The sequence below is a fragment of the Equus caballus genome, chromosome 7 (assembly GCF_041296265.1).
Source record: "Equus caballus isolate H_3958 breed thoroughbred chromosome 7, TB-T2T, whole genome shotgun sequence".
Lineage (NCBI taxonomy): Eukaryota > Metazoa > Chordata > Mammalia > Perissodactyla > Equidae > Equus > Equus caballus.
Window position 1 is genome coordinate 42,658,613 of NC_091690.1, and position 16,911 is coordinate 42,675,523.

The following is a 16,911-nucleotide window of genomic DNA, read 5'->3' on the forward strand; positions in this document are numbered from 1 at the left end:
CAGTTTGGCTTTGAGTCCTGGGCCCACAAATTAGTGGTGCGATGCTGGGCAAGGTGTCCGACCCACGCCAGCCTCGGATTCAATGGAAGTACACCAGCTCCCACCTCGTAAGTTGTAAATGATGAGGCACCACTTGACAGAGAGCCTAAGACTGGCGGTAAATGCTCAAAAAGTGTTGGCTGTTGTTATGACTGTAGCTGTCAGTCTCCAGAGGGGCAGGCAAAATGGTACAGGCTGAGGTCCTGACGACACGCACACCTCAGGCAGAGGAAGTGGAAGCATAATACCCAGCGCCCCAGGTAATAGGAACACCATTACCTCAGAGCCCAGCCCGTAGATCTCAACGCGGTCGCCCTTCCCAGATCCCCCTCATTCCTATCCTTCCAGCTTCCCCACTAGGCCTTAGACTCAGAGCTCTGAGCAGATCCTACTGGCCACGCAGGGACCTCATTTCTGTGTCAGGGGAGGTGCTGGTACATTTTGCTTGTCCCTGTCGGAAAAAGATCTCCCCAGAACAGGCCCCATGTCACCTTCCCTTACACAGAGTCCACAGAGGGCTAGGACCGCACGCAGCAGGCCGCTCATTCAGGAGTAGACAGACTTGGGAAAGATGCCCACAGAGAGCAGACAGGCCCCAGCACCCAGACCTCAGCCCGCCTGCCCACGGCCCCATACCGATGACGGTCAGGTGGGTACTGGCAGTGATGCTGGTGACCACGTTGGTGGCGACGCACTCCCACTGCCCGTGGTCCTCCTTACTCAGGGCTCGGAACTGGAGGCTCCCGCTGGGCAGGGCGTTGTGCTTGCTTCTGCTGGGCTTCCCTACCTTGGCCAAACAAGAGGGCAAGGAGGAGGGAGGAGCGGGCAACAGGGAAGGAGCCACATCGGGCAGGGAAGAAGAGAAGCCACCAACACCTCAGGGGCCCGAGAGAAGGATGGAGAGGGCAGCACCCGAGCACTCGGCCTGTACCCCTCCACTGCCCCTCCTCCAGGGCGCCCATCACTCTAGAGTCACCCTTGCTCCTCGGCACCTCGCCCCAACAAAACAGAGCTGTGCCCGGGCCCCTGCCCCTCCACCACACTCCCCAGGAGCTCCAGAACCCCGAGGTACCTTTCTCCACGTGATGACTGGGAAAGGGTCCCCTGCAGCCGCACAGGGGATGAGCAGCTCCCGGCCAGCTTCCTGCCTATACTCCCAGCCTGGTAGCACCGTAAAATACGGGGGGTCCTAAGGAGAGCACAGCAAGGCCGTGAAGGTGGGCATTTCAGGTGTCCACCCACAGGGAGACTGCCCACAGCCCTGGGCCTCACCTTCAGGACAAGCCGCGCAGGAGCAGACTGGCCCATGGTCCCCAAGGTGTTGTAAGGCACACACGTGTAAGTGCCAAGAGCCTCCTCTGTGGCCTCCTCAATTCGAATGGAGCCATCCTCCATCAAGGTCCAGCCCAGGTTCTGCCGGAACACAGAGAGCAGAGCAGGGGGCAATGGTCAGGGGCACACACTCAGGCCCAGCCTCCTCCAGGCCAGACCTGAGCTGGGCCAGCTCCACGAGCCAACCTGGCAGCAGGCCTGGGCAGAGTACTGGCCAGCCCAGGGCAGTGTCATCTAAGTGCCCCGGGAGAACATCTAAAGCCCTGCCAACTGCAGATCCCCATGGGAAGCAGCTCTTTGGTTTCCCAGAGGTTTTTGGGGAGGCGTGAAGGGGTCCTGGCCAGGAACCAGACCCCCAGAGGCAGCATCTCAGTGTCGGAAGGGTGCATCTCACTTTGACCCCATGTGTCGCTCTAGCACCTTCTCAACCTGCAGGGGGCGGCCATCCTTATTCCACTTGACCACAGTGGCCGGTGGCTCTGCGTCCACAGGGCAGCGGATATAGCCATGAATTCCCACGGGCACGTAGATTATTGGGGGCATGTTGAGGACACGGGCTGGGTCTGCAAAGGGGTAGTGTAGGGTGGGAGAGAAGAAAGACAACAAGTGAGAAATCTGGACAGGGGATGGAGCCACCACACAAACCCCGGGGTCCCACCCAGACACTCCGACTCCAAGCCCCACCTTTCACCCCATCCGCTCATTCAGTAAGCACTGCATGTGTCCTCTGTACTCAACACAGTGCTCGGTGCCGGGCCCACCACGGTGAATAAGATGGACAAACCCAGGCCCGCAGGCTTACAGCCCAGAGGCCCCATGAGGCTGCCCCAGGGTAGGCTGCAGACTCCTTCTGTCTGTCCAGCCTACGGTATTCTCAAGAACTTCTGTTTTGAATGCTTGGGAGCATTCAAAGGCACACGCTAGCCTGCCCTAGTCTGCGGCATTCCTCAAATGCTTCCATGCATGGACTTTCCTGCTGGGCAAGGGCTCTCAACGTCCATTTCCCCAGTCCCTAGACACTGAACCTCAAAGCCAACATTTGACCACACTGCCCCAATCCTCCTTGTCCCAGTCTCTCTTGGACACCAAGTTCCCTCTCTCTCCACGCTCTAAGCCAAAGAGGACAGGTCTATGCACAAGGTGACTGGAGGCATGGCCACATGGTGGTTCTTCTCTCCTCTTCTTCTACTGCCTGTCCAGCCTCCCCAGGCCTCAGTTTCCCATCTGTGCAGCTGGAATGCAGAGTCAGCCTTGGCCACAGAAGAGATGAAAGGCTCTCGGGAGAACAGCAGGAGTAACACATCCTGTGATGTGGGTGAGTCATCCCCTCTCAATTTTCCCCCATTTCCCCTCAGGGCTACCGAGGGGAAAGATCCAGAACTTCCAGGGAGGCAGTGAGGATGAAGGAGCCAGTACCTTTTAAGCATTTGGAGCTCTTCAGAGAACAGCATTACATAATACCAGGCCGAGTTATATATTTAGACATTGCTTCCTACTTTTGTATGATACAGGTTTTTTTTTTCCTCCAAGATTTTCAAAGCGTTTATGAATGGGAAATACTCTGAACACTGCTTTTTAGCAGAAAGAAAGATCTTTGTCTCACCCACCTGAAAATCTCACCCCCTGGATTCTCTTTGAAGGCAGGAAGGAGGTAAAAAAGGACAAGTGGAAGTGGGGGATGGCACTGGGGAGAGACGAGGAACCACACACCTCTCTCAGCAGAATCGTGGCCCACAGCTTCAGGATGGGCGCCTTAATCCTGGCTAGATCCATCATCGTTCTGAAAACCACCCTCTGTTAGCTCTCTCCCTCCACCACGGACACCTTCTTGCCAAGGTGACCAGCCAGACTGGATGCTGCTCCAGGTGGACTCTTGCCTCCCTCAGCTTCTTCATTTCCAGCACAGCTCGGGCACATGGTAAATCACTCATCAACTGACTTTCCTCTTCCTACTGCAGTTGTCTAGGACAGACCTGATGTCCTGGGTCACAGAGCTTTTCCAGGGCCTCACAGCTCTTAAAAACTTGGGACTTGTAACACAGCATGCTAAAAGTCCTTTTAAGTTGTTGACAAGGGAAGTGGAGAGGGGATGCCTTTGCCCCCACGGCAAAATCATTGCACAGGGAAGAAATGATGAGAACGTGAGGTTCAGAGTTTGCCGGGCTCGCAGGTCCAGCCTAGCTCCACCACCACACCATTCAACAGTGGATGCGTGCAGACAACACCTCTGCTGAGCAGAGTCGGGGCAAGCCCCGCCTCCTGGAGTCACCACTTGTTCCTCTACTTGTCCTCAGCTCCAGTACTGACCCAGGCCACTGTCTCTCGACTCTTATACTTCTCAGTCTGCCACTCCATGTCCTTGGGGGTGAGCAGTTCTCCCTCACCAGCCCTCAAGTGATGGAGAGCCTGTCACCTACAGCAACGTGGCACCTTTGTTGCCTGAGTGATAGGGCTATCAACAAATCAAAAGGAAGAAATTAATCCTCATCTTTCCTCTCTCTCATAATGATCAGCTTGCCAGGGGGTGGGAAAGCAGACTACACTGAAGTCATCAAGATCAGAACTGAATTATTGTGCTCACACAGAAGCCCTCAATTGTTCTGGCATGAGGAATAGCTCATTCATTTGGGTCTTTGGCAGCCCTAGAGAAGCGCAACGAGGAAGCCAAGAGTGAGCCAGGTGTTGGCAGAACTGGATCAAGCCACCCCAGAAGAAGGTTCTGTCCCCCTCACCCTACACACCCGTCCACGGTGGGGGAAGGCAGAGAGCTGGCAGGAAATCTACCCTACATGGGCTTAAGCTATCCTCCCTCAGATACCGGAGAAAAAACCACCAGACAGTATCTTATTCAAGGTACAGACAGAGACGTGGCACAACATTCAACGCGAGGACAATTGTTCAGAAGGTCTGCCCATCCTTGAATCCACCCTAAGCGTGGCCGACGGGATGAATCAGCTAACACATGTAGCGATGCCTGGCCCAGAGAAGATGCCCAGCAAGCGCTAGCCTCACTTTGATTGATGAGCCCAGGCCTCGGTCTCCTCTTGGGCTGTCCCTCCTTCCTCCTCAGTCATTCCTCCACCCACATTGCCTCAAATGATGCTTGGTCTCTGCTGCCCTCCAGCCTCCAGGTTGGCCAACGTGGCCTAAACCTTCTGGAACTCCCACCAACCAGGGCTCTCCCTTGCCCTTACTCACACTGCACAGTCAGGTAGGCTGAGGCTGAGGGGGAGCGCCCCAGACTGTTGCTAGGGACACAGGTGTACTTCCCAGCATCCTCGGGCTTCACCCGGAAGATGATCAGGGTCCCATCGATCAGGATCCGCACTCTCAGCTTCAGGTCACTACAAGGGGACAAGGAAGGGACAAGGTTGGCAGGTGGGAGAAGAGAGTCTTCCACAAGATACCAGAGTAAGGTAGTAACAAGGCCCCTCTCCCCTATGGATGACACAAGGAAACTTCCTCGCATTCCTGGGGTCTGTCTCAAGGCCCCCACACGCAGACACGTGAGACACACAGACTCCCAAGAGCCCAAGAGCAGCCTGCAGCGGCCCCTATTCAATGGCCTTGCCCTTGGGGGGACTAACAGGGGACCCCCCCGAGGGGTCAGGGCAGGGCACTCACTTCTGAAAGTAGACATTCTCATCCTGCCAGTACCAGGTATAGGTGAGGTTGCCGGGATACGCCTCCGCCCGGCAGGTGAGCAGAGCATCCTGGGATATGTTGACAGTGATGTTCTCAGGAGGGGACACTATGAAGGGAGGCCCTGGGGAAACAGGAAACAAACATGACCTCACCTGGGGGGCAGGGGAAAACAACAGCACCAAGACCTCACAGGAAGGGGTGCCTTGACTCTGGGATGGAGAGCCGGGGGCAGCACTGGCCCAAGGGTTAGCAGTGCAACCTGGGCAGTTGTCATGGAGGTGCCTCCAGCTGCTGCCAGCGCTCAGGGTCCTACTCTCCCTGCAGCTTCCAGGGATGCAAAAGGTCTGGGGGGTGTGGCCAGGGCATGCCCCACCCCCTGGAGCCAGATGCAGATACTCTGCTGGGTGCATACCACCTCACCCCCAGACACATCCCTCTATAAATCCTGTCCCACAACCAGCCATCAACCCTGCCTATACACACACACACACACACACACACAGCCCTTCCTGCCCATCCTTCTCTTAAGCAGAGCCCCAAGCAGGAGACACGCAGGAGGGAGAAAGGCCACTCTTTTCAATCCAGAGTCAGGAATAACCTTGCCTCTGGGGGAGAAGGGGCTGTGCTGTTTACCAGCCCAAGGTTAAGAGGGCAGCTTGGGGGAGAGGAGGTTGGGGGAAAGCAGAGAAAATGAGGGCGAAATTCCAGGAGTCCCTGGTGCTGGGTTTCCAGACAGGCCGCGGCTGCCAACTGGCTCTCTCCTGAGAGCGGGGTGCTCTCCTCAAAGCTACAGAGGACCACTGGCCCATGCCGCCGCTCAGCACTCCCAGGCAGGAGGAGGTGGGAAGAGCACGTGCCCAGCAGCCTAGACAGCCACCACCACCCCTCACTCGCTCCTCACGCAGGCGCAGGGGCAGGCGCAGGCAGTGGGTGGGAGGCGGAGTGGGTAGATGGGCTCAGCACAGGGACCACACCGCCCCTTCTGGGGACTCTGGGGCCTGGGTAGGGCAGACTAGCAATCTGCCAAATGCCCCAGTGTTATTTAAGCATCTGGGTCTGGATTGAATTCCTATCTTTATTTATTGATGCCATCACTAATGGATGGAGACCTGAGGGAAGTCTCCTCCCCTGGGGAAGGTGGAGGCATGGCAGGATGCTACCTGGGCATTCAGAGAAACAGGAAACCCACTCAGCATGGTACCCTCCACCACCACCCCTCCCCGTGTGATGGCCACAGCAGGCCACTGTGGGAGCTCTAGCCATGAGGTACATGATATGTGGGAGGAGCCCCTGCCTAGCTCCTCATGGGCTGCCCATCTCTCCTCTCACCTCCAGCTGTGCCAACCACGCCCCAGGAAAATTCCTCCACTGCTGAGCTGGGTTGGAAGTCCCTGCAAAAGGCCCGGGGCATAAAGAAGCCAGAGAAATCATTCTTACCTTGGACAAGCAGGTGGGTGGTGTGGACAGCCTCCCCTTGGATGCTGTACGCGCGACAGGTGTAGGCGCCTCTGTCCTCTCGGCTGACTGATGTCACCGTCAGGCTGCCATCTCTCACCTGGGGCCAAGGAGAGATGGAGCTCAACACGCACCCTGTGGCCCCACCAATGCCATCCTCAGGCAGAAGCAGCCTCGGGGCTCAGGCACCTGGGGGATACCGAGGCAGGCACCTTGTTTTCCATCTCCCTCCAACAACATGGACCCCATGCCTGCGGCCAAGCCAGTCTGCCTGCTGTTTCCATCTCACTCTGTGCCGCCACACAGAGCGTTCCTGGTTGTGTGAAGTGGGAGAAAGGGGCGAAGGGAGGGTAGGTAAGGAGGTGCGAGGGCAGCGGCCCCAAGGTAGAAATACTCTCACCTGGTATTTCCCACTAGCACCTAGGAGTGTCCCTTCCTTGAGCCAGGTGACAATGGGCTTGGGATTCCCAAAAGCTGTGCAGGTCATGGTAACACTGCCACCCTCCTTGGCCTCGATGTACTGGGGGGGTGTTTCTGTAAAGGTGGGAGGAGCTGCAAAAATACCACGAAAGTGCAGGACAGAGTTAGCTGGGCCGCTGCCCTGCATGCAGTACCCGCCAGCACCAGGCACCACATCAGGTGTGCTCATACAGAACCCTCATATGTTCACACATAACTCTCTGCAAGGTGTGAGGATGAAGGAAGGAAGTGGGAGACAGGTAAAATGCTCTGCCTCGGAACCTTACAAGGGTGGGGAGACCTGGAATTCAAAGTCAGTCTGGCTGGGTACAAATTCTAACCTTTTCCTTTGTAATTGGCTAATTCCCAACAAAGGAATATTGATTGACCATCTACTATAAGGAAGCCACCATCCTCAGCAACTAGGACGCGAAGACAAACAAGACAGCTCTCTCATGGCCCTCACAGAGCACACACTTGCCGCCAGGTGTACAGACTGTTCCATCACCCTTCAGTCCTTTGGCTCCTGATCATCCATGATACCCTTACTTCCTCAACCCCAGCCCAACCAGCCCTCATATTTCCAGGACATTCACCCTCTGAGCCCCATCTAGGCCTCACACAGACCACAGGCCAAGACTACACAGAATCTTCCTTTTCCCAGATCCTACAGAGAAAATCCACATTCCTCACTTTCTACCTTCCAAGGATAAAGGCAGTCAGCCCACTCTGCAGGCTACTCCCCTCTTAAATCTTCTCTGATTATGCTAGCTTGCTTCCCCCCCTCCCCGACCCCCGCCATCACCTGCATTGGAGTTTTGACAAAAATCCATCCTCTTTGGATACTCAGCTTTTAAGACACTCAGTCTCACTTGTCTGAGATGCTTATAGAAGTAATCTGGTCAATCTTGACCCCTTGGACTATCAGTTCTGCGGTCTTCTGAAGTGAGGGGCCCCTACTTCTGAAGACCAGCCCTGAGGGTCCACCACGCCAGGCTGCACCAGACCACTGTGAGCCCATCAAGGCACCCAAAGTCAGGACCCAGCTCAAGTGCTAGATTGCCGCTCGTTGAGTAACCCGGGGCAAGTCACTCAGCCTCTGGACTTTACCGAGATCCCTCACCCTTCAAAAGTGATTTGAGGAATGAAGGAGACAAAGTCTGTGAAAAGGATCTTATAAAATGTAAATATACATAAAAGGAGGGTTATTTGGCCATCACTATCATCCCATCACCTCTCCAGGAGCCTCTGAGGCATTCATGAGAAGCTCTGAGAGGGGTTTGCCCTCCCCAAATGGCCCTGCCCTGGGAACTGGTCAGAGTGCTTTGAGATTCGGCCCTTGCCGCCCCCACCAGGCCAAGCTCGCCTCCCATCACTTTCTCCTTCACTGTGCTCTAACCACACTGACCATCTGTCCTCCTCGAATGTCCAAGAACGTCCAACCTCAGGGCCTTTGCATTTGCCATCCTCTCTGCCTACGACTCTACATCAGAGCTCACTCCTTCTGTTCATGCAAGGCTTTGCTAAAATGCCACGTCTGCCTTACCTGGTCAGCTAGGATGGCACTTCTGGCATTCTCCATCCCCTTAGACTGCTTCATTTTCTTTAAAGCACCTACCACTAACTGTCCTTGAGAGCAGAGATCTTTTCCATAAATCCCGCTGTATGCCCAGCTTAGTTCCTGGTACGTAGTACTCAACCAACATCTGCTGAATGGACGAATGAATGAAATGAATGAGGGCGCATACACCTACACACACCTAAGACCCACACAAATGCAAACACAGAAAACTTAAGAGCAGGACCATGGTAAGACCACTCTTTTCAACAATCCCCAAAGCCTTAGCTCAGTATGGGCAAGCAAGGGGCTCTTGGAGAGTGACTACTGAATAAATTAGGAAACACACGTCATCACACTCAAAAACACACACAACACACATCCTCAAGAAAGTCGATTCTCATCCAGTGTCTAATATACTACATATAAGGGTAAAAGTCATCCCAAATTCTTGTGGCGGAATCCAGGAGCCCTCACTGCCAGGCCTCTCTCCTGTCCTGGAAGGTGTGCTCATCCCCAGCAGAGCCCTCTTGCCAAGCCTGTCCCTTGAAACACAGTTAACACAGCCACAGTCTCTATTACCTCCTGTGTCAAGCTCAAAAGAAAAGATGATAAATTAAATTACATCCTGAAGTGACAAATTAATTACTAATTACATAAATACTTTATTATTTAGGTGCTAATCAGGAAAGTACATTGAACAATTTTGAGTTTTCAGGCAAATAATGGGTTGACTCTTGATTATTTACTGAATTAGGTACTAGCTTGCCAGCTGCATTTCCAGGCTTAATTCTTTTTCACAAGTGCCCTATAATTAATAGTGCAGGTTAGAAATAGGCAGGCCTTTCCGCCAAGTAACTCACCAAACTGAGGCAAGGCTTGGCTTGGGCCTCTCGGGTATTTTCTATGTGATAAAGAAATAACTGGGTTTGTTTCCACCCAACTGTGTCTTCAAGAAAACACAGAAGGAGAATGACACAATTCGTAATTCTAACTTTTCACTGGCCTTTCATTTTCCAAAGGTGATCCCTGTCACAAAATGCCTGACATTAAACATTCTGGTTTGGAAGCAATGGAATGTTGGCACTCCAGACACTTACCTTCAATAATGGAAATATTTATACTGGAAAGAACCTCAGAACTTGGGATGAAGGCAGGGGAGGGGAATAGAGGGAGGGAGAGCTCTCAGCTTGGGAGGTCTGTTCTGTTCTACCCATCTGGGAGGTGGGCTCCTTAGTATGGGATGAGCCCTGGCTCTACAGCCTGGAGCAGAAGGCACACACTTTCAGCTCCTCTGCCCCATGTGCCCATGTGAACAACCCGCCCCAGCTCCCTGAGCCCCCCGCCTCTCCTTCCTCTGCGCTTCCAGGCATGCTGTTTGGTCTGCTCGGAACACACTTCCTCACCTCCCACCCCTGCACCTGCTACCTCCTCCTCCCTGGTAGGCTCTCTGCACGGGTCATTTCCTCAGAGAAGCTCTCCCTCCCTCTGCTCCCAAACCCCATATTGCAATTGTCTCCAGACGTGGCTTCTTGAAGTCTCCTTAGGAGCTGGGTCTGGGTCATGCCCACTGCTGTAGCCCCAGAGCCTGCCGCAGAGCAGACGTTCAAGAACGTGTTTTGAATGGATAATTACTGGTGGAATCGCAAGGACTTTCAAACTCCCACAGTCCCCTGCATCTTCCAGCCTAAGGTCCTTCTTGTGTTACTACATCCCTACTGGTCCATTTTCATCTGATTTCATCTTTTTTCTCTCTTGAGAAGGATGGCAGCATCTTACACACAATTACTCACATGTAATTAATGTTCTAGACACTGTGCAAGACACTTCCTCACACAGCATTCCATTTAATCCTCACAACAGCCCTGCAGGTAGGCACTGGTTTTGGCGGCTGAGGAAACTAGAGCTCATAGAGGTGACTTAGGGTACCCAGGATCATACAGCTAATATGCAGTGGATTCCTGAAATAAACCGAGTCTTTTCAGGGTCTGGTTCCATGCTCATTCCACTCTGGGCTAGCTAGGAGTTCCCAAAGAATCAACCCCTACTCATGCAAACTAAGAGAGCGATGTAACAGAACACACAATGCCAAACTGAATTCCACTTTCCCGGAAGACCCGGCATCTCAGATTGCTGAAAAGGACACCAGCAGGATGATGCGAAAGGAAAGGAGGCGGCACTTGGAGGCGATTCCAGCCCAGGCTGGGCAGGGCCCAAGAGGAAAGAAGGCACGTGGGGCTCTTGGCTCGGTGTGCAAGCGATGAAGCAATCAGCATCAGGTTCGGCCCCCTAATTACGTTTTGCTTGGGCTAATATTAAGACGAGTTTTCATTCCCAGTGCACACAACAGCTGGCATCAATAGGAGGTGACTCAAAAGCTTGCTGGGTGGTGGAGACAGCCCACCTAAGACTTGAAGGAAGCCTCCCATCCGTCTCTCGGACTGACCGACAGGAACTGACTGCATCTGACGAGTCAGGAAGCCGGGACAACACTGACCCAGGGCTACAGCTCTAAGTGTGCTTTTCCCAGAAGCCAGTGCTCTGGCTAAAACACTCTGCTCATCCAGGATCCTGGGTTGAAAAGGAGCACAGCTTGACCCAGCCCTGGGAGGAATGACCCAACCCCACAAGGCAGGGCAAACAGAGCCATCCTTCAGGTCATACCAATACTGCAAGAAGCTCCCAAGCCTGGAGCAACACCAATGCCCCTCTCCCAACTAAGCACTCAGAGTCATAGACAGCAAAACCGTGAGGACCCAAGCTAGGTGGAGCATACCCAGAGTACACGCGCGGAGAGGCCTCGGTCCCCAGCAGTGTCTGCAGCACAGCAGCGGCCGAACACATTCTGTCATCAGTTGAGTAGAAGAATAAGGGGTCTGGCCAGAAAACAAAACAGAACAAAAGCCCTGCTCCCCTCCCACTATGAGAGCCACACTCCTTCAAACGTTCTCCACGGTTCCAGCTTCTCCTGGCTCCTCCAGGGTATCTCATCCCAAATAAGGACTTCCAGGGACACGAGGGGACTCTCCATCCAGGGAGACCCCAAGGGTCCAGCCTAGGCCAACACTGGGAACTGAGCAAACTCACCCGGGGCCTCTGCACAAGGCTCCCTTGCCCTTGCCTGGACACTTGAAAAGCATCAACACACAGCACAGTTCACTTAACCTGAGCTAGAAAAAACCGATAGCCACGAAGACTGTGACTCTTCGCAGGATTCTCAGTTTGTATCGGACAGTAAACCCGGCACAGCAGGGACCGTGTCTGGGCGTGCTCGTCCTCTTCCCCTCGTCTAGTGAGGGCTTGGCATACAACAGACCCTTAATACACATTACTCAAATGAACATATCTAACAAGCAACCAAAATATTAACCCAAAAAGGAAGACTGTAATGGCAGGGCTCCAAGAACCCCACTAGAGGGCGGGAAGGCAGGTCCTCCTGAGGCTGGGAAATGGTGCCAGCAGTTACTGATCCAGCCTCCACAGAGCCTTTCCCCTTCTGTTTTCAAGAACCAGATTCCTAGCTCCCTCTAAGGAACTCTGACACCACCACTCACAGAAAACCCCTGCCTCATGCCCAGGACACTGCAGGGAGCTGCTCCTCCTGTGCACCCCACTGACCCAGAGGCTCCAGGGAGATGACTGAGGCACGGGAGGCAGGAGCCGATATCCAGTGCCACCCAGCTGTGCCAAGACTCCCTCTCTACAGCAGAGAATCAGAGCAGGGACCGGGTGCAGGCAGGAAGGAGGCTTCCCCTAAAGCGCGCAGTCCCCCCGGGTTGCACCCCTCCCCAGGAAGGAGGCCCCTACGTACCGTTGATGGTGAGGTGGACCCAGCTGCCGTTGTGGAACGTGTCATACTGCTGGTCCAGCATGAGCACTTTGCACTCATACCAGCCCTGGTCCTCAGAGCGCACCTGCTCCAGCCGCAGGGATGCTTTATCATGAAGACTCGCCCGGCCTGGGGGACAGAGTGGACAAAAGCCCCAGAGGCCGTCAGGGAAAGGCCAGCCACTCAACACTCCCCACTCCAGCCAAAGGGAGAGGACCCATTATAACCTTCAGACCATCTCCCACAGCAGGGCCCCAAAGTGACAGCTGGCACCAACCTCCAGCAGCAGGTGGCAAAGGAAAAGACATAAAGCCTTAGCCACAGAACCACTCTCCCTCCCCAGCCCTGCAGCCTCACGGGGCCATCGCAGCTGCAATGACAACTCTGTGTCTGCACTGAGAAGAGCCTCAGTTCCTCAGAACACTCCTGTTCTCCTGGAGATCTCCTGGGACAAAGGAAAGGCATGAGGGATACAGCACTGAGAGGAGAGAGGGGGCAGAGAGGGAGAGATGGAGGGAGGGAGGGAAGAAGGGAGACGGGTGAATAAAAGAGAATGAGGTAGGGAGTCTCAGGCAGGGCCTTGAACCCCCATTCAGGTTGCATGACACCCCCATCCCAGCTGAGTCCTCACAGCCAGCACCCTCTCTGTCTGGCTTCCCTATGGTAGGGCAGACGGAAGGCAGGCTGGGGACCTGTCACCCCTATTGAGCCAGAGCCCAGTGCCCCCAGGAGTTGAGAGCCCAGGGTCGGAGAATGAGGAAAGGGCTGGCAGGAAGAGCAAAGACCCCCAAGCTACCCACCCTCACTCCATCCTCCTCCCCATGAGGAGGCCATCTTTGTCTTGCTCATTGGAGAAGGTAAGAGCTGCAGCAGGAGCCAAGCAGAAGGGAGAGTGGATCCCCCTCCTGCATGAGGAGGAGGGGAGCTGTCCGAGCATCCTCCCACCCCTCACCCACTACTCAGCCCACCCTTCACCCCAACCTCACGACCTCCTCTGCCTTCCGCCTTGTCTCCACACTGGCCATCTGCCTAAAACCCAGACTATCAACACCAACCACAGCCAAAGAAAGGCCAAAGAAAGCAAGAGATGGGGGTGAGGGGGACATGGGGACACAAAGGGAGAGGGAGACAGGAAGAGGGAGAGAGAGGGAGAAAGAGGGACGGAGGGAGAGAGAGAGATAGGGAGAGGGAGAGAGAGGGAGAGAGAGGGAGAAAGAGGGAGGGAGGGAGAGGGAGGGAGAGAGAGAGATAGGGAGAGGGAGAGAGAGGGAGAAAGAGGGAGGGAGGGAGAGGGAGAGAGAGAGAGAGATAGGGAGAGGGAGGGAGAGGGAGAAAGAGGGAGGGAGGGAGAGGGAGGGAGAGAGAGGGAGGGAGGGAGAGAGAGGGAGAGGGAGAGGGAGGGAGGGAGAGGGAGGGAGAGGGAGAGGGAGGGAGGGAGAGGGAGGGAGAGGGAGAGGGAGGGAGGGAGAGGGAGGGAGAGGGAGAGGGAGAGGGAGGGAGGGAGAGGGAGGGAGAGAGAGGGAGGGAGGGAGGGGGAGGGAGAGGGAGGGAGAAGGTGAGAGAGGGAGAGGGAAACAGGGGGGTGGGAGACAGAGAGAGAGGGAGAGGGAGAGAGAGGGAGAGGGAGGGAGAGGGAGAGAAAGGGAGAGGGAGTGAGAGGGAGAGAGGGAGAGGAAAACAGGGAGAGGGGAGAGAGGGAGAGAGAGGGAAAGGGAGACAGGGAGAGGGAGAGAGAGAGAGACAGAAATGGATGCTTTCTGAGAGAAAGGCAATTCAGACCTCAGAAGCCAGAAGCAAAGATAAAAGCAGGGTCCTGCAGGCTTCCTCTGGTGCTTTAAACCCCAACACACACACACACACACACACACACATATGCACGCACGCGTGCACACACACTCGTACACATGTACTCGCATACACATCCCACACCCTCCTCCCTGGCAGACCAGTGGGCAGGCGCTGTCAGGGACTTACAATGAGGCCTCTGCTGGCAGAAGTAATTGCAGAGGATACCCAGCGGCCAGGAGAAGGGGGCTGGAGTAGCATGGGAGTGCAGCCTGGCTGACACTCACTGACACTTAGGGCCCAGATGAGGCCCCAGCTCCAGAGCCAAAGGGAGGGCGTGGGCAAAGGCAGACAGAGCAAAGCCTGCAGGGCTGTGACTCTGCTTCCTCCTGCCCGGAGCTGCCATCCTGCCCAGCCCTGCTCTCCCACAGCCAGGCTCCAGGCTGCCTCTCACTCCTGCCTCTGCCCCTGTGCACCCTGGGCTGCGCTGTTTAGGAGGGATTCTTGTCTGCACCGCCTCCTCTTCCCTCTCCTCCCCACCACTTAATTAAAACCTACGGGGTCCAAAGGATGGAAGGAAAGAGGCAGAGACTGTGGAAAACAGAGATAACAGACCAGTCAGAAAAGATAAGAGGCAACAGAGATAAAGGTAGGAGGAACCCTGACCATGACCAGCAACCAGTGAGAGCCCGGAGGCCCCGGGCTGGAAGGGGCAGCCACACTAAAACCAAGGAGGGAAACGAAGCGCGGGGGCGGGCACCCTGCAGCCCAGACTTACCTGCATACTCAGGGTCCACATGCGGGGGGTAGTAGCCAAACTTGATGAAGATAGGGATGGGCACCCCAAACTTGAACCACTCTACAACATAGGGTGGGGGCTGTCCCGTCACCGGGTGGATCACGTCGCATCGCAGGACCACACTCTCGCCAGCTCTCGCAGTCACAAACTCGGGCTCCTCTCGCAGGCCGTGGGCACCTAATGGGACAGCAAATGGGACTCAGAAAAAGAGATGATAAGGAGATCCTGCCCCAGCAGCCCAGAGGCGGCCTCTGCCCACGTCCAAGGACCTCCGCACCCCCCTCCCCTCCACCAGGCCAGCTGCCCTCGAGCACTCCTGCTGAAGAGGACCTCACCCACTCCCCAGAGGGTCATCTGTGAACCCACCAACCCCGCCCCCCCCCCATGGCCCTGGGGCCCAGTACCCAGGAACCTGCGGGAGAGGAGGACAGAGGAGAAGAAGAGGGACGCAGTTCTCTTCAGCCCCACAAGCCAACCTTCCCTCCGCAGTGCCAAAGAGCAGAGCCACAACCATGCCCTCCCCCTTTAACACCCCCCTAAAGCCTAAGGAGTCTGGCCCCCGAGAAGGTAGAGGGGCCTCAGCGCCTCTGAGGAGACCACAGCCTGGGCCTGCAGCAGCCAAGGGTAAAGTGGAATGTCTCCCTGCAGCAGAGCTTCCATCAGAGCCTGGCGGGAACCGCAGAGCCAGCCATCCTCCTACACCCCGCCCCCAGCTCAGCCCGCTGTTCCAGCATACAGCAAGAGCACTCCACGCAGGAGCAGGGGAATCCCTAACAAGCAGAGCAGAGACTGCTCAGGGCAACACCAGAGGGAAAGCCCACAGGCCTGAGCTGGCCTCTCCAGGCCCCTCCTCCCAATTCATCTTCCATGGGGAGGAGGGGGTAAGGGGGGGCCTCCAGCCCTCCCATTTCCAAGCCCCAAACCTATTGGACTGAGAAGACTCAGACATTGTCATTGGGAGAGAAGGATGCTGGGGACAAAGGAGGGGGACCCTGGCACTGCCAACCTCAGCCAGCTAAGGAAGAGGACAAAGCATGTGACTGGATAGGGTGTACCCATCCTCCTGGCAGGGGAGGGGGACATGGCATGAGAGATCCAGCTCCAAACTGGAGGACAGTAGAGAGGTTAACCCAGGCACGGTTTTACATGCCTCAGCAACCTGCTCCTGAGCCCCTACGTGAGGATGTGCAGACCCACCTCCAGCCTGACCCTCCTCACCCGCACACCAGGCCTGTGCCCACAAAGTCACCTTGTCCAGCTTCCTTCCCAGTGAAAAGGACAGCTGGGGAAGTCTCACTAGCCCACACAACCCCAGGCTGGATCACAGCTTTCCCCAGCCCCACAGCTTCCCATTCCATCCCTGCCGGGCCCTCCAGGCAGCACCGAGGACAGCGGCTGCTCAGTGAGGCCCAAAGCCCTCCCACCACACCAGGGAGAGGATGGCCGAGAGCAGTCCCTGCCTGTCTGTGGCCAGTCTGTCAGGTGCCCCTGGATCTAACTCTTACAGGCCTCCCACCTCTGTGTGCCCCCGCCTGTCTCCTCTTGTCTCTGTCTCTCCTTCATGTCTCTGTGCCTTGTCTCTCCGTCTCTCTCTGGTTCTCTGTCTCTCTCTCTCTCTCTCCTGTATGTCTCTATCTCTCCTGCTCCTCCATGTCTCTGTCTCTCTGTGCCTGTCTCTCTTCAAGTCTCTGTGTCTCTGTCTCTTTTTTTTCTAGCTCCCACTCTATGTGGGGATCCTGTCTACTTGCCTGTCTCTGTGTCTCTCTCAGTGTGCATGCCTGTGCATGTGTGTGTGCACGCGTGTGTGCATGTGTGTGTGTTGGGGGACACATGGATCTCTGCCCGCTGTGCAAGAGGAAGGGGTTTGTCTGCCTGCCTTTCTGTGTGTACCTCTTTCTCTGCCAGACTGAGCGCTTGTGTTCACTTCTTTCTCCATCTGTCTGTCTGTTGTCTGTGTGTCTCTGCATCTCTCCTCCTCTCCTTCTCTCCTGCCCCTCCCCCTCTCCCTCT

The 16,911-nt window shown here is 55.6% G+C and overlaps 1 protein-coding gene across 10 annotated transcripts in view; it reads right to left on the reverse strand.

Annotated features, from left to right (window-relative positions):
• IGSF9B (immunoglobulin superfamily member 9B) overlaps positions 1–16,911 on the reverse strand; it is a 59,855-nt gene that overhangs the window by 33,933 nt on the left and 9,011 nt on the right. For 7 of the 10 annotated variants that reach the window (XR_011440897.1, XR_011440898.1, XR_011440899.1 and 4 more), the window contains exons 2-12: positions 14,881–15,078; positions 12,300–12,446; positions 11,265–11,333; positions 6,872–7,023; positions 6,454–6,571; positions 4,996–5,137; positions 4,570–4,715; positions 1,792–1,934; positions 1,312–1,452; positions 1,112–1,228; positions 676–826 (exon numbers count right to left, since the gene is read on the reverse strand). Coding sequence is in view for 6 of the 10 variants with exons in the window: in XM_023645153.2 (XP_023500921.1) it covers positions 676–826; positions 1,112–1,228; positions 1,312–1,452; positions 1,792–1,934; positions 4,570–4,715; positions 4,996–5,137; positions 6,454–6,571; positions 6,872–7,023; positions 11,265–11,333; positions 12,300–12,446; positions 14,881–15,078 (1,524 nt within the window). In the remaining 4 variants the exon portion in view is untranslated. The remainder of the gene's footprint in view (positions 1–675; positions 827–1,111; positions 1,229–1,311; positions 1,453–1,791; positions 1,935–4,569; positions 4,716–4,995; positions 5,138–6,453; positions 6,572–6,871; positions 7,024–11,264; positions 11,334–12,299; positions 12,447–14,880; positions 15,079–16,911) is intronic. The other 3 variants (XR_011440900.1, XM_005611726.4, XM_023645154.2) reach the window with 1 other exon arrangement.